The sequence below is a fragment of the Poeciliopsis prolifica genome, unplaced genomic scaffold, assembly GCF_027474105.1.
Source record: "Poeciliopsis prolifica strain line A6 unplaced genomic scaffold, Auburn_PproV2 SCAFFOLD037, whole genome shotgun sequence".
In the NCBI taxonomy this organism is placed as follows: Eukaryota; Metazoa; Chordata; class Actinopteri; order Cyprinodontiformes; family Poeciliidae; genus Poeciliopsis; species Poeciliopsis prolifica.
The window spans coordinates 4,829,775-4,851,508 of NW_026562412.1; the positions used below are offsets into that span (position 1 = coordinate 4,829,775).

The following is a 21,734-nucleotide window of genomic DNA, read 5'->3' on the forward strand; positions in this document are numbered from 1 at the left end:
ACCGGGTCAACATGCAGCCTTCCAACACAAAAAGCACTGGTTTTCAGAGCTTCGACGTCTATTTGGTTCAAACTTGTTCTGAGTTTTATACCCAAAGAAAAAAATTACAGAGACGAGGAATGCTGTCACTGTCGGACACTAGGTGGTAATCTTGCGCTAAAAATGATTTTACAAAGTACAGTCTATGTTAAAGAAAAAAAAGGTCTAAATACTCTTTTTAAAATCCCTTGTATATCTGAAGAAAAATAAGGATCAAGGTAAATAACTTCACAACCATTTCAAGATTTTTATTTGTTTTCCAATAAAGTTGTATAGGTCACACAGGGTTTCTGCAGGTTTCATCGATGCAAATTTAATTCAAATTGAGTTCATATTCAAAAATACTTTATTTTTGTTGTAATCACCAAAGGGAAATTTACAACTAATAATAATTTAAAACCTTTTAAAGATCATTATGAATAAAATTTAAGACCTGTATCACAACATAAATGTACAAAAGAAAATGTTATATTTGATATAATAGTAGCGCTGCCTTCTTTTTTTCGCACAGAATGAATGTAGCATTGGATATTTTGGCAACAGAAGAGAGCCAGTGGCAAAGATGAACATTGCCCAACCAACTGGCAATACATAAAAAAAGGTGGTTAGCAAGGGTAATTAGCAGCTTGTGGGTGGTAGCTTCAACCGCCTCAAGTCACAGAATGCAATGATGTCATCTGCCTGCGACTCAAATTTCCTTACAAAATTGTCCCATGAGAAAAATAAACTAAATGAAATAAAATGTCTGTGCCCTCACAAAATTTGAAATCTGCAATTAAAGTATCTAAGGTCAACTTTCATTTATCTTTCAAATTTAAGAAATTGTAAGGCTTAATTTTAAATACCTTAACTTATTAGTTAGTATATAGACACTAAAGATGTCTAAGGTATCTTTAGTGTCTAAAGACGCTCAGACACTTTGTCAAAGGCCACATTGTAGGTGGAAAAAGATTCAAAACCATTTATTTTGGTTAAATTTTGTTTACATTACAGATGTGAAATTTGTCAAAAAAAATTGTTTATTTATTCTTCAAATCAATTTTGTTTAGTAAAAAAACATTTTTTTCCCAGACATTTATTAGCCTTTGCAATAACGTGACGTAGTGACGTAGTTGCAATGGCATGACTGAGTGACGTAGCCTTTGCAACGACGTCACTCAGTTATTTTAACCGCCATGATGGACGTCGGAATTGAACAGAGCAACTGAAGTTGTTTTTGTCAGTTTATTCATGGCTTCTACTCCAAATTTCTCGATTAGTTTTGCTCACAGACGGCGGTATTTACAGGAGCTTGAAACAGCTAGCATAGAAATTGACCCATAACTCCTCCGTCCTGACGTGTTGATCATATTACCAACTTTGTTTGAATTCACACCTCTTCGTTTATATCACTGCGTCATAAACTGCGGTTCCCGTTACACTGGAGCAGCCTTAAAAACGTGCAGAAGACGAGATGCTAACCAGGTTTTTCCATACATGCTAGGCTACATGACGGTGGGGCACTGTTTCCATGGTTACTAATGGTTAGACGCGTACTTCCTCCATAATGCGATATTTCATATCTTGCTAGTCACACTTGCTTATAAAATGTATTCTGAACGTTAATCGTTTTACCTTGTAAATGGTGTTCGCTGCAAATCCGCGGTTACACCGAGGGCTGCCAGTCATTATGATTAACGGCTGGAATCCGTCGCCGCCGCATTTTACCTCATTAGAAGTCATAAAATAAAATTACAAGTTTGGTTTTCATCCTCGTCTTTCTCCGCAGCCGACCGCGCAGCATCCTGTGCCCGTTTCGTGCTGTGAAATCAACTTTATAAAGGCCACAGGGGCGCATCGGTTGATTTTATGTCCGCAATGGCGGAGCGGGCAGAGTTTCAGAGAGAGTGACGTCACGGGCGTTGGTCTTGTCAGTTGGCGGTTACCGTAGCAACCAGTAACTGACAGCTCCTCCCCCTTTTTCCTTTACAAGTTTTATATTCTAACATTAATTTTAGACAGACTTAATTATGTACAGGGTTTCACGTGTGATTTTGTCATGTTTTGTGTACGTTTTTAAAACTGTTGTCATGATTAATGTTGTGGATTTTAGCTGTGGCAACTGTAAACTGTTGTCATCCGCAGTTTGTTTAGGGTTATTAATTGCATTTTATTTAATGAGGAGACTGATTGAAGTGGCTCTTCTTTAAAGCAGAAAGCCGACTAGTTGTCTGGGTGCTTGAGAGGCGACTTAAAGACGAACTACTAAACAGTGCGACGGCGAATGGAAACGTGCGGAGCGTGTGGGTTTCATTAGCTGCAAGCCAAACCACAGAAAAGCGTGACCCTCAGCATCACAACCGCTGCTGCCAATCAAACACATGTTTACACAGATGAGTCTTAGACGTTCTGATGAAGACATTTTAGTTGTTAAACAAGCAAACCCGAGTTTCATTATGTAAACAATTTTCCCTTCATTTAGTGCTCAAAACAGGGCAGAAATACATCCAGTTAGGACAAGAATCGTTTCAGGAAAGTTTAAAGGAATAACAAAGTGCAAAATCAAAATAGTAAAATCATCCCTTGTTCATCTTTAAATCCAGAAAAATAAAGAAAAATTAAAGTCAATATGTAGAAAAAGTTTGTCGTAATTTGAAAGCGCTATAAATACTTTAGTATTCATCCCTGAGGTGATGCTGGTCCCTTTCATGATTCAGTTTCTTTGGTTCACATTTCCCTTTCTGGTTTGGATTTGGATCAGGAGTTTAACACCCATGAGAGAATGATAACAGTAAGACTGGTAACGCCCATCATCAACCCAAAAACCACCAGAAATATGGCCTGGGGAGACAAAAATAAACACCAGGTCAGGAAAAAAACACCAGGAAGAAAACTATGACAGGTGACATTTTGCTGATTTACCCCAATGGAGTTGACGGATTTGATCGGTTGGCTGCTGATTTTAAGGTAGAAAATTCCTGGAAAAATAAACAGCAGGCAGCTGGACATTGTTGAGCCTAAAATAATTTAAAAAAAAAGATTATTAAAAACTGATTAAAATCAACATGGAGAATACATAACAGCAGCAGATTCATAAACTTAAACCAGGAATGCATTAGTTATGCATAAATGATGCAACTTGAATATTTCGCTGCTTTTAAAGTCTGCTGGAAATAGATTCAGCATCAAAACATAAATGCAGTTTCTGTTATTACATTTCTAGTATTACATTAAATTCTAATTGTTAAATAAACGGTCTCTTTCATGCACACCAACATTTCCTTTAATTTCAAGCTTCAAGTTTTCAAATTAAGCAGAAAGTAACATTTAATGTAAAGGCTAAACTTTTATTGTTTTAAGTAAATTAGGTAAACTAAAATTATTTCCATTTTGCTAAATGCTATATGTTATATTCTATTTTGGGGTTGTTTTTTGAGAGAGAATCTTTTATGACTTCAGATTTGAATATCTTGTTTTAATTAATCCAGGAAAGCCCAGATGATGATGTCAGGACTTTTCAAGCTTCTGATTGGCTAAATTTCAATATTTGAGTTCAACATCATTTGAAAATCAAAAGAAATCAACCAAGACATCAGGAAGAGGACTGAGGACCTCCACATGTCTGGGAATTTCAAGCTCTTCAAATACTGCAAAAACACAAAATCTTGCCAAGTATTTTTGTCTAATTTTTAGCGAAAATATCTTATTACATTATAAGACAAAACTAGCTTATGAGTAACTTTTCAGCAAGATATAGGAGTTTGTTTTAAGTCAATAATTCCTTGATATTGATTTTAAAAAGTCCTAGTTCCAATGGAAGAAGACATTTCCCCATGTTATAAGTTTAATAATCTGCTAACAAGTATTTATTTTGTCAATATTTAGGAATTATTTACTTAAAACAAGCTTCTAAAATTTGCTCAAAAGTTAAATGTAGGTTAGTTTTGTCTGATTTCAAAACTAACCTAGTAAGATATTTGTAATAGAAACTAGACTAAAATATTTTGTAAGATTTTGGAATTTTGCAATAATAGGAAATTTTGTTTACAAAGACTTTAGTATAATTTTTTTTTGTTGTTGTTTTATTTATTTCAGATATTTAAAAATGTTGTCTAGATCCAGATTTAAACATTAGAAATTAAAGTGTATCGATCTTTCAGAACGTGTTCTTGCATCATTGTGCAATTATCATTATATTACTACAAAATTGTCTCAAAATAATATCGTTTATCGCAATAACTTATGGGAGAATTTAACATCCAGCAGAATTTGTTAGTGTGACAGGCCTGGGTACAGCTTAAAAGGTGTCATCAATTCTGCCTGCAAGACAAAAAAATATAGTAAAATCAACTAATTTCTTACATACCAACGACTCCAAACACATTCCTGATATCAGGCACGAAGATGGCCAGCATCAGCACCACTCCCAGGATGATCAGAGTTGAGACGATGTGGGTCAGCCAGGAGAAGTGGCTTCCTCCATACAGCATCACGATCACAGCCTTACGGGCCTAATTCATGAAAATTAAATATTTCAGCTTGAAAAGTGATTCCTCTGACATTTAATCTGACGTGGCACACTCACGGGGAAGTGTATGAGCGGCACCGTCAGCAGCACAGAGAGAAGGATGGCCAGCCGGACCGTCATCACCAGGATGTCGCGCGGCAGGTACACGTCGTAGCCGAGCAGCAGCTCAGACGCTACATGACCTGAAAGGAGAATAATAATAATAATAATAATAATAATAAAGGAGCAGAAACAGAGCAGGACTTTAAACTGATGACGTCTGCAAGTAATGGTTACTGTAGTTATTGATTAATCAATTATTCTGACGATTAATCAGATAAAAAACTGGCAGAGATGCAAAGTTTTTATTTATACTTTGGAAATACATTAAAAACGCAAATAAACAATTATATTTCTTTTATAAAATAAAATAATATAAACATTGTATTTCCTAAAAAGCAACAACACAGCATTCCTTTAGTGTACACTTGATAATTTGTAGCAAAGGATCCATTTGCAACATCAATACAGTGCAGGGCAGACCTGTTGATTATTTTTGGATTAAGAATTGATTAGCATAAGGAGTTAAAAGATTCTTTTCAGAAGTTGAACCAGGTGAAGCTATAGAAGTACCTCTATAGCAGTTCTGGATAGAACATATATACAGAAAAATAAGCTTTTTTTAATCTTTAAGGAGCAAACATATATATTTTTGTACAGTTTTGGTTTGATTACTGCTCTGATTGTGTTGTTCTTTCAGGAAATAGCATTTTTTTTGAGTCTGTGTATTCCAGTTAACCATTTTTTAAATTACACAATTAGTTGACGATTATTTCCACAATCGATTAATCGTGATTCATAATCGAATAAACATATCAATTCGATTAATCGTTTCAGCCCTACTTACTATAGAAGGTGAGGTACCCAAACAGAGCAGAAATGAAGTAGAGCAGGAAGCTGAGACCAATGCTGATGTTTGCAACGTTCTGCATTCGGGTTTTGGTTGGTCTGAAAGACAGCGCAGTCATACAGTTAGCTTAGCGGCTACATAGCAGGGTCCAGAGCCGTATTTAACCCAGAGGCTGACCGCTTCAGTTCGCAGTAGATGGGCAGGATGGCTGTGTGGCACAGAAAGGAGAAGGCCATAGTAGGGATGGCGTAGGCACTCTGCAACAAACCAAAAAGGAGCTAATTAGAGTTGATGAGAAGAAGGATGAACCTAAATACAAGAAAATCCATGAGAAAACCAGTTGGAAGAAGATAAAACTCCTATAAAAGTATCTTTTCAGCAGTGTGTAGAAGCTTCTTTTAAGTTAATAATTCCTTTTTCTTGGTAAGAAAATACTTGTTCCTCTGGCAGATTATTTCACTTATAATATGGGAAAAATTTAATGAGTCTTGAATCTTAAGTGAATTAATCTGCCAGTATAATTAGTACTTTTAATGCATCTTAAGGATACAGTTTGTTGATGAAAAACTACTTGTTTTGGTTTTGTCTAATTTTAAGTGTAATAAGATATTTGCATTAGAAGCTGAACCAAAATTTCTTTCGTCTTTGGTAAGAACATGATCCATTTCTCCATCTAGTGATACATAGATGGAGAAATAAAACGAACTAGAGTTTTATTTAACCAAACTAAACAGGAGTGACGTTAAAACACCCTCAAATCCAGAGAAAGTAGCTTCTCCAAAGCCATGACTCATACGAGTTCAATTAAAATAGGCCACAATTTTCAGATATTCATTGGTAAAACTTATACACTCTATATGTTAGTGCATCACACAAAAATCCCACTGAAAGATGCTGAAGTTCATAATTTCAATGTGAAAAAAGATAAAGGAGTGTGAAAACTATTGCAGGGCACGAGTTGCATGCTTTCTCTTGGAATGTAATACCCATCATAGGTGAGAGTGTGACCTGTCAGCGGAGAGGAACGAATGGCATTCAACAACTTCTCACCAACAACTCAAACAGTCTGCACATGACCAGAGGATGGAAAAGGTTTACACTGCAAAAACACAAAATCTTATCAAGTATTTTGGTTCAGTTTCCAGATCAAATATACTAAATAAGCACTTGAAATGAGGTAAAACTTACAAGTAACTTTTCAGCTAGATGTAAAAAGTACTAGTTTTAATGACAATCTACCAGCAGAACTAGAAAATTTTCATAAATATCAAGGAATAACTGTCAAAACAAGCTCCTATTTCTTGCTGAAAAGTTACTTGTTAGTTATTTTTGATTTATTTAAAGTGTTTTAAAGTATGATATTTACACTACTGATGTTAATATTTTATTTTTACATGCTGTATTTTTATTAAATGGAGGCTTTAAAACATTAGTCTGTGTGGAATTAATCTACTCTCCAGAATCACACTTAGCAAGTATATTTGGTCTAATTTATCACACAAATATCTTATTACATTTGAAATAATGCAAAACTAATTCACAAGTAAGTAAGATATAAGTCAATAATAACTTAATATTGATGAAAAACTACTGGTTCCACTGGGAGATAATTTCACTTATAAGAAGGGAAAATGATCTTGTTATGAGTTAAAATGATCTGCCAATGGAACTAGTACTCTAATTTAAAACAAGCTCATGCCATGGTTAAAGGTTAATCATATGTTATTAACATTTTAGACAATTGCAATAAAAACTAGACCAAAATTTCTTGGGAAGATTTTTGCGGTTTTAATTTATACTCACCTTTAAGGAGATGATGAAGAGTTTAGGTGTACATTCTGAGTCAGATTGGTTTGATACCTGAAAGGAAACAACAGCAAAAAAGTTTTTTTTTAATTTAAAACATCTACGTCTGAAAATAGAAATATATTCTCACTGTTTGCCCTCACATCTCCAGGAAAAAACAACTTTGGTAAAAGTAAGTTAGCTGGCGCTCAGATTGGGGATGTAGCTCGGTGTTGAATTTCTAAAAGTCAGAGTTCATTTCCAGGATCAGGAAAGGTCACCTGGACTTCCTTCCCTTAGGGACTGGCTTCATTCACCATGCAGAGCTCCAAGCGGCCCGTTCTGGTCCTCATCAGCCAAATCTGACACAATCAGTAAACTCAACATCCCAGCTTACCCTCATAATCCCGTTGGCCATGAACGTCTGGGCAAAATCTACCTCCCTCACAAAACTCCAGACACGCCCACTCACTCAAAAGTAAAGCAGAGATGCAGCCAAAATAATAGTGGAAAAAAACTCAGCAATTGCTTCCTTACTGCAGAGTGTTAGGGTCATGCTAAGAAAGTAAAAGAATAAAAAAATTAGAAGAATATTTAATATTTTTCTTGGTGTATGAGAATACAGTAAAATAACTAAAGTCATAATATTATGACTCATCTGATAATATGACTTTGTTCTACAAATACTATGATTTTATTCTCATATAGCAAGAAAAATATTAAAAGTATTAATAAAAATCTAAATGTACACTTCATATTTGGCTAGTGAAATAATCCCCCAGTGGAAGTAGTGCTTTTTAAATCAGTATTAAAGAATTATTCACTTAAAAAAAAAACCTCCTATATCTTGTTGAAACTTGTAAGTTAGTTTGCTGGAGCGCCATTTGGGTTGCTAGGCGATGAGCTGGGCTGGACTGGGGTTGCTAGGCGATGAGCTGGGCTGGACTGGGGTTGCTAGGCAACTGCTCAACAGTCAGAATTAACAATCTGGATTAAAATTGTTGTAAGACGCAGGACAAAATCTTTAACCATAACCAAGTATTTTTAGTTTTGTTTCTAGAGTAAATATCTCAGTATATTTTAAATAGGAGAAAAATTAATTATAAATAACTTAGTTTTGTCTGATTTGAAGTGTGATAAGATAATTGAAGTTAAAACAAAACCAAAAATGTGATTTGTGATTTTGCAGTGTAATGAGTGAATATTTTCTCACAATAAAATGGATGCGATCAATTATGAGAATCAATGAAACTTATATTTAACATATCCATCCTCTACATTCACATACAGAGTAGTAAAACTATTTTTCTGCTTTGGGTTGAGCTGAACCGTGTTTTTGTTCTGAATAAATTGTTTATGTTCACCTTCTTAAAGTCTGAGAACGTTGTGATGTTATGAGGCAACGGGCATGGAATAGACCATTTCTTCACCACAACCTAGAAACAAGACAACAATGGAGAAAGTCAACATCGGAAAAAATGTAGTCAACTGATTTTTCAAGGTTTGGGTCAGAGCTCACCACAACTGTAAAATACAACATGAAGATGAAGGCAAGGCTGCTGGTGTAACCCAGGAATCCTTTGTTGGGAGAGAGAGAGACATCCAGGAAAACAGAGTGGTTCAAACCAGTCAGAGATGGAAAAAAACAACAAAAACTTTTTTTGTTGGAAACTCACCAATTTTTGGCAACATTGCTAAAGGCATAACAATACAAAGTGTGATGATGATGAGAAGTAGCCTGCCATCTTCATACCAGGCATTTCTGTAAAACACCAGAGGTAAGGCATTAAAAGTCAAGGTTGAATCGCAGCAGACTTTCTGAAATGTCTTAAAGTGGCATGCATTAAGATGAACCAGCTCTGGAAATTTGTCTCCATTTTGGACTCAAATTCAGAGTGACAGATCCGTCATGTGGAACGAATTAAAGGCTTTAGCTCTTTCAAATCACAACAATCATGTAGTTCACATGCTAAGGCTGTGTCGCTCCATTCGATGGGACCACATTTTTCTTTCAGGGTTTTCAGAGAGGGGAATAATATTTTCTTTTGCTGAAGGAGAGCTTTGGTGGTTTATTGGGAATTGTGGAGGAGGAGGAAGAGGCGGCGGTATAGTGACACATGTGGAAGCCATGCTGGCTCCGCTGGGGCCAGGGTCGTCTGGGATGGGTCCTGGTTGTCGCTGCTATCTGTTGGGCCCGGGTACCGGGTCATGAGGGACTGGCTCCATGGCCGACCCACCGTTAGCAGCACCTGCTCCGACCATATCAACACCCATTGACTCTTGCCTGTATTTTGACTGGTTTTCGGGCCTCATAAATCCAAATAAGCTGCTGTTGGCCACACCCCCCAACTCAACATTTAAGCTCACACGTGAAAATGGCTGCAAACAGATGCGCAATTATATAACTGTACATCTTTGAAAAGCAGCAGTGGAGCCTCCTGCACAACCAACAAGAATGCAGAAAGTGGTTTCTAAATAGAAAGGTAACAACAAAACTTGTCTTTTCCAGCAGGAATTGTACAGGAGCGTACAGTGGAAAAACCAGCTGACCAAACATGCTGGTGCTCAGCTTGGTTGCTGGTAACTGAGCAGGTCTTGTATGGGGTTAATAGGGAACAACAAATTATTTTGTTAATCAGTTAAATGTGACTTAAGGTTTTTGAAATGACTAATTTTCCAGACTAACTTATTGCCAAAACTTGTCTGAGTATTTTATTTTTAGTGCCTGAGCTGTTTTAAAAATCAGTCAAGAGCCAAATTGAAATACAAAAACGTACAAATTATAAATTTTTGCATGATAAAAGTTCTCTTTAAATGAATGTAATTTCTGAGATTGAACAGCAAAAAATTTGCTTGAATTTTTTTTGATATCAAAAAATATTTGAGAATTTTTTTCTACTTTTGGAAATTTAAAGTAGAAATTTTGTTACTTTTTTTCTAGAAGATTTCTGAGATGAATCAGAAATTTTCTGATTTATTTCAGAATTAGTTTTTGAGAATTAATCTGATTAATAATTTTAATATGACTTTTGGGGAAGGATTTTACTCCTTCATTTTTTTCACCTATAATGGCGCTAAAGTCCACAGCTGCTTGGCATGAAACACAAAACATGAAAATAAAAATCTCTCCAGCAGACAAACAAAAACAAGTGGAACTGCTTTCATTCCTCTGCGTTATGACAAACTACGCGACATGTTCACTCATTTATTCCCGCTTTGAAGGAAGCGAACAGGCTCCTGTTAACGTCCCTGAAGCCGCTCATTAACAGGAACGTTTTGCTCCCCTCCACAGCGAGCCGTAATTAGACTGGCAAAACTGATATCCCCTTGTATCAGTCTGATTCTGGGGAACATGTGTGAGAGATTTGGGGGTGGCGGGGTGAACGCAGCGTGCTAATACAGAGCAGCTGTGCGTGGAAGAGTCAGATGTTGACGGATGGGGGCTGAGAGTCGCTACAAGTCCTGCTTAAACCGGTGTGGCCAATATTAAAGGGATATACGTTACATTCTTGGCCAGAGGACGACGCTCTGCAGGACGGGGAGCTGCAGGACGGGGAGCTGCAGGACGGACCAGAAAGGTCACTGAAGGACGTGGGCTGCTGATGGGTTATGGATGTTTGGATAGCAAAGTTTTCAAATAATCTGAGCTTTTTGAAACTACAACTGCAAGTACTGGGATTTTATGCAACTAAACAAACAAAAAGCAACTTTTTAAATCTAACATCAGATATTCTCTTTGCTGAACAAATAAAAGTTTTTCTGAGTGTCAAATTTCAAGATTTGCCACAAATTTTACAGTTTAAGTTTGTCCCACATTATAATGCAGCCAGGTGTTGTACATAATAAATTAAAATTAGCTTAATAATTTCCTTTCAACCATGTACTTTCACAATATTTTAAAAATATTCTCATTTTGAGCAGGCTGCATGAACCCACCCGGTGTTTCCTGCATTCACGAAGCTGCTGATGGCTGCAGGAAACTCCGACTTCAGGATGAACAAGTAGGACGACATGGCTGAGGAGAAACAAGGAAAACAAAGATTACATTTTAACCAAGATCACATAAAGCAGCGGAATGCCACCACGAGCATATCTGAGCTCATATTTGAGTGTTTTATTGCACCTGTCGTCAGCTGAACATATTTGGTATCCATGGAAACATCATACTCTAAACATCGAGAAGCGAATAAAAAAAGTATTTGAGCATCTGAGCTGAGCAGGAAGCACAAGGGCTGCAGGACAGACATCAGTAACCAGAAACTTTCATAAAAAAAATAAATAAATGAATAAAATAAAAAAATTGCATGGAGCTCTGGTAGTGCCAAAAATATATTTGTTGGTGATTTGAATTTTTCTCTCAGAAAAATGTGCTGAAATGTGCAGTAATTTCTCTCTTTTTTTACCATAAATTTCTTTTTAAAAAAATAATAAAAACTTCAATTAAAAATAATTTATGATAAAGGTATAAATAAATGCAGGTATTTAAAAATATATCTGCAAAATAAGTTTAGTAAATAAAATCACAGAAAATCCCCAGTGTTGTAGATGATGTCAATCTGTGCCAAGTTCAAATTTTCTAGGTATTTTTAACTGAAACCTCTGAGTTTGCTTTAGTTTACCTCAGCTGCATTCATATTTGTACAAGTGAACATAGAACCATATGTTGCTTTAACCTGTGTAATATTAAAAGAAAATCCTGGCAAGGGACAAAAAAAAATCCAAATTATTTTATGTTCAATCCTCATTTTCTCTTAAACTAATGCAGGTGCTGTGATACTTGCACTTCTGATGGACTCTCTCAAGTGTTAGCTTTATTTTGACACCAGGATTATTGAAATAGATTTTGAAATTGCTGAGAAAAACTAAGTTAGCCTTGGGTGTGTTAACACATACTTCAGAAAACACAGTTGGGAAACACACAGGACAGGGAGCAGGCTAACACAACATGGGTGGCTAGCCTTGGGAGATCCCCAGTAAAGCCCCCAGTTGGAAGTGGCAGACAAAACACTGGGCTTCAAATTGCTGCAGAGCAGCCAGGAGGAGGTTAATCGGGTGAGGAGGGAGCAGGAATGCTAACAGTAATGATCTCTGACGCTAATCCAGGTACTTCCCAACCTTTCTCAGCCTCGCCAGGAAACAAGACGCTTCCACTTCCCACAGACAATCAAACGGACAGAGGATCAATTCACTTCCTGTTAGCTCAGAAAGACTATCCAGTGTGAGGAGCGCTATGAGAACAGCAAACTCACTGCAGAAACCCAACATCTTAATGCGTTTTGTTCTAGTTTCTAGTGTCAAAATCTTGAAATTCAGATTGTTGAGTCAGAATTCTGGGAACTGTACCGCTGCCTAGCAACCCCGGTCCGTCACCTAGCAACCCCGGTCCGTCACCTAGCAACCCAAGTGGAACTCCAGCACTTTTAGTCAAGTGGTTTTTACTGCTGAACTAGACAAATGTTTTGTTATTGAACTGCTATTCAGAAAGAGAACAGCAAAAACCACAAAATCTTACCAAGTATTTTTAGTATCACATATTTTAGTACATTGTTAGTAACTATTTCTTAATGTTGAAAAAGTTCTATTTCCACTGGTACATTTTTCACTTCCGACATAAAAAAATGTCTTGTAAGAAAAAAAAAATCTGCTTGTGAAAGCAGAACTTTTTGTTTTTATTAATATTAAGGAATTACTGACTTAAAACAAGCTCTTATGTCTTAAGGAAAAGTTACTTGCAACTTAGTTTTGTCTTATTTCAAATGTATCGAGATATTTGCACTAGCAATTAGATCAAAATTATTTGGTTATGTTGTGTTTTGACAGTGTTTCAGTGTGTGTTCATTGCTGAATTTAAGGGATTTATGATTGGGGAAGCCAGGCACATGCAGGGCTAGCTGGGACCCTGCAGCCCCGAGGCGGGTCTTTGGCTCTCCTTTAAATAATCCCAGCCATAATCCCTTAGATCCTGTATTTGTTTAGAAAAGAAAATTCCTCCAATAACGCTCTTGCCCACACAGACACAAGCACTTTCTGTCTATGAGCAACAGCTGCCATTTCTGAATGCTACAACTTGGCAGGCAGAGATCCTTCACTCCTCCATTACTGTTTCAGTGTTTTATTTGTGGGCATAAAAATACTGATATGGCAGCTTGATCTAGTTTGTCCCTTTGCTTCAATGTTGTCTATATTAGAGGTTTTTGATCCACAAGTGACTTTATGGATGTGATTATTGATCCAGCGTTCCTGCTCTCCATGTTTCAGACTTTTTAGTCCATTTTTCTAGTCATTACATTAATGAACAATGAATGTAGAATGACTTTATCACAGTGACAAACATTAGAATAAAGAAGGTACAATGATGGATGGATGGATGGATGGATGGATGGATGGATGGATGGATGGATGGATGGATGGATGGATGGATGGATGGATGGATGGATGGATGGATGGATGGATGGATGGATGGATGGATGGACAGACGGATGGATGAACGGATGGATTTAGTCAATAAGGACTGATGTCTGGAAACATTTTGTTCTGAAATCAGACCTCAGAGGTTCCAGTGAAGCAAATCTGCACATCAGAGCTGCTTTGGTTAGTCAACCATGAAAAATATTAAAGCAACAGCATGCAAATCAGAGCCAGGAGCAAGATCTTAGCGCTGTCAATAACCCCCATGTACATGCTGCTCGGTGTTCTAATAGCACAGAAACATTTTACCACTGTTTATCTGCTGTCTAACTAGCCTGAACATTCCTTTCAAAGGAGGAGGAGTGGACAGCATGTACACAAGCTTGATTGACAGTGCTAAGACCCTCCTTCTGGCTCTGATTGCTTGTTTCTGACCCAGCTGTGTAGTTCTATATTTAGAAATGGGAGCACTGCGAGAAGGCAAAGAAGCTCCATCTTTTCACAGATTATTTATCTCATATTATCCTGTCACAACATAATGACAGTTTTAACAAATATATAAATAAAAGATTTTTATTTTTACAATGAAAGTTACTTACAGCAGCTTTAAGAAACAAAATACATTTTACAGCCACATTAACAGAAACACAGGATGCAGCGGTGTCGCTTCATGTAGCTGGTTAAACTGAGCACACACTGCAAAAATTACCAAATTTCACAAGTATTTTTTATCTAGTTTCTAGAGCAAATGTCTTTTGTCTTATCTTCAGATATTTAGACTAGAAACTACATAAATACTTGCTAACAGTTTGTGTTTTTGCAGTGCACCAAGCACTTCTATAGGAACCAGAGGTGAGATAATACTTACATGACTACTTAAAATGGCCCTTGAGTGAACAAAGAGGATAGTTATTGGCCAAGTGGTAAGAAAACAGACACTGATAATCAGCATGCATGTCATGCTAAAGGAGAATAGAGGTGAGCTTTCTGTGTGTGGTCAGCAAATCGCTCCAGAGTGAATACAACATGAGAAAGAACCGCTTTCATTTCATTAAGAGCCAGGAGAGGCCTGCCGGTCGGCCGGCCGGCTGCAGAGCCATGGGGTGGTCAGTAATTAAGGTCAATTGGCTGCTCAGCCTTTGGCAGCGCAGATGAATGTTTACCCAGAGTGAGGCTAATTGCACTCTTATAAAAGGAGCAGATGCACACTGGAGTGCTGGCTCTCTCACTCCTGCATGCTGGGGAAACACCAACACATCAGAGGATAGGCGGGGAGCTACCAACCGAGCTGCTAACGACGGAGCAGCAAATATATAGCGAAATGGATTAAACATAAGATCTACATTTTTTAATACTCATACGATTTAATAAATTTTTTGCTTTCTTTCTTTTTCGCTTTCTTTTTTTTTTAAACACCAGAAAATATTTTCAAAAAGTGTTTTTTATTTCAATCATTCCCTCTGTGAGCTGCATGACTTAGTAACAGGGCTGGGCTACAAGAGATTTTGTTTAATTGGACGAACACAGTCAGAATATTAGAAAAAAGACGCAATTTTACCAGAAAAAAAACGCCTTAGAATTACGAGACAAGCTCAGTTTGTATAGATCTTTCTATGAAATAGATGCACAATCTTTTCAAAGCACTAAAACCTATAATCATATTATAATAAAAATTTTAAAATATTAAGCATTTCTATCAAGTATTGCACTGCAAAAACTAAATATTTTTGCCTTGTTTCCCGTTCAAATATCTGATTCCACTTGAAATAAGAGAAAACCAACTAACAGGAATCTTTTAGCAATATGTCGGAGTTTGACTTAAGTCAATAATTTCTTAATATTGGTGAAACAATAGTAGCTGTATTGACAAATTATTGTATTACAAGTTTAAGCAAATCTGCCAATGGAACTAGTACTTTTCACCAATATTCAGGAAGTATTGACTTAAAACAAGTTCCAACATATTGCTCAAAAGTTCTTTCTGAAATAATATAAAACCAAAGAATTGGACCTGAAAACTAAACTAAAAATATTTGGCAAGATTTTAATGTAAAACATAAACCAAAGTATAAATTCACAAAATGCAGTAAGGCTGAAACGATTAATCAAATAATCACGATGAATCAATTACTGAAATTATTGTCAACTAATTTAGTAACCAAGTTCAGTGCAACGACTCAAAATGTTTATCTTCTGAACAAATAGTATATCTGAAGCAGTAATAAAGTGCAAAGTATATATTGATTTTGCAGTTTATATTAATTTAAGATAAGAAAAAAAACACATTTGTTTGTAAATATGTTTTGTCCAAAACTCCAAAAGTGGCTGAGTTTTAACTTCACTTGGTTGAAATTTATTGAAGGAATTATTAAAAAACGAACTGAATTATTTATTTGTTGGTATTTTTTTTATGTATCTGTAATATTGAAAAATCTGCAGAATTTGCCAAATATTTTCCGATTAATCGATCAATCATCATAATAATCAATTATTAAAGCAACCATATTACTTTATTTTCCTTATGTTACAACTTTATTAATGTAATTTAAAAAAATGTTCAGCCTAGTAATTGTATTCATCGAAGAGTTGATCTGCAGTCGAAGTCCAAATAAATGGAAGCTTTAAAAACACACTTGTGAAGCAAGATGGCTGCCTAAGGCAATATCACTCTGAACAAACTCTAAATACCTTAAATTACTTTGGTGAGAAAAAGTCAGATTTTCCAAAAATAACATCTTCAAAAACAAAAAGTTTCATTAATCAATATAATCCTCTGTCTGTGGTGGAGTGGATCCCTAAATGCTATTCCTCCTCACAACAGGGAGGGAGGGAGTTTTACCATCAGCGATCAATTAGGGGAGAAGTCATGTTTCAGGCCCAGGGGAGGGGGCGGAGAGGACGGTGGTTCGAGGTCAGAGGTTATCAGGGAATCTAGATAATGGCCTCACAGGGGGGAGTGATGAGAAACGAGCAGAGGACGTCAGCACAGGGTGTTCTGTTCACCAGCAGGAGGCGATGTCTGCCTCCAAAATAAACAAACCGTCCCTGCAGCATTCCTCGGCCCAGTCGCAGCTCTGCTTCTCATAAAACCCACATAATCGCTTCATGTCCAGCATGTCAGAAATAATGTCTGTTACTTCGTGTTGAAAAGAAGGCCAACTCACCACCGATATTTTGGATGAGAATCGCTAAACCGACCAAAACCTGGAGAGAAGAAAACAGAAAGCAATTAGAGCAAACAAACCATTCAAACTGACAACATTAGGAACAATCCTGAAAAAACACAAAAACGACAACTTACTTTTCCTGGTTTTTTCAAGGCTTTTTCTCCAAGTTCCTCATACGTGTTGATACCTACAGCAAAATATAGTCGAAAGATTGAAATAAACAAATACTTTAACATGTTCCACTGCAAAAACACAACATCTCACCAAGTACTTTCATCCAGTTTCTAGTGCAAATATCTTAGTAGACTTGAAATAAAACAAAACTAACTTACAAGTTACTTTTCAGCAAGATATTGTAGTTTCTTTTAAGTCACTAATTCCTAAATGTTGATGGAAAAATACCAGTTATAAGTACTGGTATTTAAAAGTACTTTTTCATCACTATTAAGGGAGATTGATGTATTTTCTTTCTGTGTTTATGAATCTATGTAATTGATTTTTTAAAATGTTACACAGTTTCACTGTAGCTGATCTGAAGACACTTTGTGTCTCATAAGAAGCATTTTGAGGGTTTGTTGTAATTTTTCCTAGTTTTACGGAGACAAAGTCAATAGAAATCATTGGATGTTGTTGCTCCTGATATTCCATCATGCTAGAGCAGTTCAGTGGGAATGAGACATAACTTTTACATATCGATTGGCCACACATTTTACAAAATGTCATAAAAAGATACCGCCCTAAAATATATCCATGTGTGCCACCAATTCATTCAAATGCTCTGAATTAACAAATCAGAAGCTTAAAAAGTTGTGACATCATCAGGGCTTCCCCAAATCGTTTCAAAGCATAATGATATTAGTAATGAAAAAGGTAATTCTCATTCTGGGATCTATCAAAGAGAGATAGTTGTTCTGATCCTAATGGACCCAAACAGAATAGGTTGAGTTGGATTTAATGTTAGACAGTAAAATAAATTGTAAGAAAGCATTTTTTGCACTGTACAATACATTCTGTTCAACGGTTTGGAAAAATTTTAATCTTTAAGGAAGTTGGGGAGAAATAGGCAAATATTTCTGTGTGTTGACCAGAAAATAAACTTTTTTTTCCCTTTTTATCTTCTCTTTGACCTCATTTAACCCTTCTTTTCCTAATTAATTAAACATTGCTTGATTAGGTCACAATCAGGACTTGAGTCAGACTGCGATTGGAAAGTTTACAGCAAACAGATTAAATCTTGAGTCAAGAAAGAGCAATTCAGGGTTTGAAGTCGACACCAAACAGCGAGGAGGATTTACAGGGAATTCGTTAAAGGGGACGTATTATGGAAAATTCACATTTTGCACAATTTTGTACTTTAATTTAGGTTTCTACTGCTTCTAAAAAGAAAACCCCCACCAAATTGTTTTTAATGTTTGGAAAATGAGCCGTTTAAAAACCTCCGGAGTGTAACGTTACAAATCAGCAGCCACTGGTGGTTACCTAGCAACCCCAGTGGAGTTCCGCTCATCACCTAGCAACCCAAGCTCAGTTCCAGCACGTTTGGTCAGCTGGTTTTAATTCATAAATACTTTATTAATGTCAAATTAAACATCAACTGAGATTGAAACCACTTCTTCCTGGTTGTGCGGGAAGCTCTACTAATACTTTTCAAAGACTGTAGTGTTATATAATTGCACATGTTCTGGATATAATGATGCACAGAAGAATCGTATTTAAAAATCAAGATAATTATGGACAACCCTGACTATCCTCTTTATGAGATTGCCTCGGAAAAACAAAATGTCTTCAATCAGAGGCTTCTTCAAATTAGCTGTAATACAGACCACTACAGGAGATCTATCCTGCCCGCAGCTATCACCATCTACACTGTTTGAAGAAAGTTGAATTAATATGAGTTGCAACAACATTTTGAGTGCCCCTAAAGCAGACTAAAATCAAATTTTCTAATCCTTAAAGCTATCTCAACCTATTTGAGGGTAGGTCACCTTTAAGTTCAAGTAGTTTTATTCTCACCTGTTTGGTCACAAAGCGTCAGAAGCAGATGGATGGAATATGATGCAAGGCTGGATACCAGTACTAACAGGATACTGGGAACAAAGGGAAAGAACTAAGTACTAAGAATTAAAAGAAAGAAGGGAGTGGTGAAAGGAGCCTCTTACCAAAAGCCTACTATCCCTGTGCTGGCCATGGCATAAGCCAGACCCAGAATCCCACTGCCCATGATGGCGTTCATCAAGTTGAACACAGAGGAGGTGAAGGAGGCTCCAGTGGCTCTGGTCTGCGCCAATTCCTGCACAGAAAAAACCCCCAAGTAAAACCACAGGAATAAAGACACACAGCTGAGAAGGAAACCTGCTGATTCCTCCTGACATTAGGAGCAACAACTGGCCGGGCCTGATGATGGATGTCATAAAACAACACCGCAGGGGCCTGCAGGATCAGCGGATGGAAACGGGAATGAACGGGTGGGATTTGAGCTGCTGGCTGCAGGACAGCTGCCTGAGCTCAGGATAAGGGGCGCTGCCCAAACTGCTTGACCTCTCTAATGGGGGATATCCTGGACAGAACAAGTGGCAACTCTGGTGTCGGTGTCACAACAAGCTCGGATTGACCTGCAGCCGAGCGGTCGGACTCACCCCTTACAGTACTGGAAGACAGGAAGTACCAGGTATTTTTAGTCTGGTTTCTAGTGTAAATATCTCACTACACTGACAAAACTAGATTACAAATAACTTTTCAGCAAGACAGGGCGTTATTTTAAGACAGCATTTTCTCAAAGCTGAAGTTTGTAACTTTATTAAAAATATATTTTTTACGCACTTGTTGAAATTGTCACCATGTTGTGACAGTATAATATAAAACTGATAATCTGAAAATAAATAAGTAAAAATGAAACTCCTCTGTCTTTTCCAGTGCCATCAGAGTCTTAGCGCTGTCAATCAGTACGTGTGCAGGTTGCTTACCCCTTTGCTCTGTCTGTCAGTGGAAAAAGTTATTTTTATTGTCAAGATTAAGTAATTATTAACTTAAAACAAGCTTTTATATCTTATTTAAAAGTTACTTATAAGTTAGTTTTGTCTTATTTAAAATACACTAAGATATTTACACTAAAAACACTTGATAAGATTTTGTGTTATTGCAGTGCAGAAACCAGATGACGGTGAATACAGACCGGCTGCAGAGTGAAAAGTTCTGCAGATTTCAATCAAGCAAATACTGAAAATTAATGTGCAGAATGGTATGTTTGGAACAAGCTCACAACACAGATACAGAGGTGAAACACAGCAAAACTTATAAGACTGTGGTTATTGGAAAAAATCTGGTCTAGTGAACTTTTCAAACCCTTATCCTCGTCCCCCATGCCTGATAAGAGATTTTATTGACCCAGATTCTGAAGTGAACAGAGGAACTGGGTCATTGCAAAGATTATTTAAATAAACGCTGGTTGAGACGTGTTTTAAAATACAGTCCCTGAATATTTGATTGGTTCTTCATTCTGTTTGTGGCTTTAAGAAAAGTCTACAATATTTACATTTTGTAAATATACAGAACAATTTGCAGCAATTAATTTAAAAAATATATGTATACCTGATTCAGATTAATTATTTTAATTTGAAGTGTATTGGCTAGCATCCATTTCCAAAACAATTTGTATTTTAACATTTTTATCAAAGAATTGTTTTAAATTTCAGCAGCAACAGCCCTGACATTTACTTCAGCAACATTTTAGAAAACTTTACTTTTAGGTGAAGTTTGGTAAATTTTTGGGATCATCTGCCCACTGAGAGTAAATTTACTGAATGAAAAATAAGCTTGTTTTAACCAAATATTCACCAGACACAAAGCCATATTTTATATTAAAGGGGGACTTTTTGTTTGTACACAATTTCTGTTGTTTTTTATTTTCTAATAAGAAGATACAGTAAATACTACTCTCACCAAAAGTACCTGTTTCTATGTTCTAACATATAAATACTACCTAATGTGTATCACATTAGGTAGTATTTTATCAGTATTTTACATTTAGGCGAATTGCTGTGAAATAAGTTTCTTCTGCCTGTGATTGTGTTACTAATTTCTATTATTTTTTATGTCAGTGTTTAAAAAATCAGAATTAATCATAACTTGCATATTTCTCTTTCAGATTCCACTATTGTTAAATTTAAATAAGATATTATGATCAGTTACTTAGTACTTAGTACTTGAGCAGCTATTTTTTTTTTGTTCTTTTTAAAAAAAAATTTATGTGGTTTATGTTTACTTCAGTAATTTCTTGGGTGATAATTCTTAACTTTTTCTCCAGCAAAAACTGTTAAATTTGAGCTACTTGACTCTCATTTTGGGGGACTAATTTAATTTTGACATATTTTACATAAAAAGACAAATAGTGAAGTGGAAAAAACATTAAGACAATCAGATCAAACTATGTAAAACATAAGTGTGTCTATTCAAGTAAAAATTAGTGTAAAATTAGACTTTTGCAAACAACAATAAAAGCAGAAGTTGGTCTAAACATTTGCTCTCTGAATGCTGACAGAAGCAGAAAACTTTGAAACTGAAAAAGTGAAGTCCAGCTCATGTGATTTTGACCATAAACACGGAGTCAAAGAAGTTTCTGACTGATAAATTCAGTTTTTACCTGTAATAGACGAGCTAATTAAATACTCACATTTCCCAACAGAGGGACATTCTCGCTCAGATCGGAGTCTCTTTCGGAGAGCCTGGTGTAAACATCCGCCTGTTCGCTGCTGTTGATGCTCATTCTGATTTTACGCTGCCTGATTTTGAGCTCATCGTCTCCAGAAGTTTGCTCAGCTTGTCAGCTGATCCATTTAATTAATCTTCTTTAGTTTTTAACGGAAGCTTGAATCCAAAGTGTTGCAGTACTGCTGCCTCCTCTATCATGCTTCAGCTTCGTTTTTAAAAACTAGTTAAAAAC

At 36.3% G+C, this 21,734-nt stretch overlaps 2 protein-coding genes across 2 annotated transcripts in view; both read right to left on the minus strand.

Annotated features, from left to right (window-relative positions):
- Positions 1 to 1,761, minus strand: part of prkcha (protein kinase C, eta, a) — a 58,312-nt gene extending 56,551 nt beyond the window's left edge. The window contains exon 1 of the mRNA XM_055053410.1: positions 1,654 to 1,761. Within this exon, the coding sequence (XP_054909385.1) occupies positions 1,654 to 1,761 (108 nt within the window). The remainder of the gene's footprint in view (positions 1 to 1,653) is intronic.
- slc38a6 (solute carrier family 38 member 6) lies at positions 263 to 21,708 on the minus strand. Its single transcript, XM_055053413.1, has 16 exons — positions 21,465 to 21,708; positions 18,955 to 19,085; positions 18,809 to 18,882; positions 16,930 to 16,982; positions 16,793 to 16,832; positions 11,157 to 11,235; positions 8,897 to 8,982; positions 8,740 to 8,798; positions 8,585 to 8,656; positions 7,239 to 7,295; positions 5,613 to 5,692; positions 5,433 to 5,533; positions 4,604 to 4,728; positions 4,385 to 4,529; positions 2,941 to 3,035; positions 263 to 2,859 (listed from the first exon to the last, which is right to left on the minus strand). Exons 1-16 carry the CDS (start codon positions 21,555 to 21,557, stop codon positions 2,776 to 2,778), a joined length of 1,374 nt encoding a protein of 457 aa, XP_054909388.1. The 5' UTR covers positions 21,558 to 21,708; the 3' UTR covers positions 263 to 2,775.
- Positions 21,709 to 21,734: the final 26 nt, after the last annotated feature.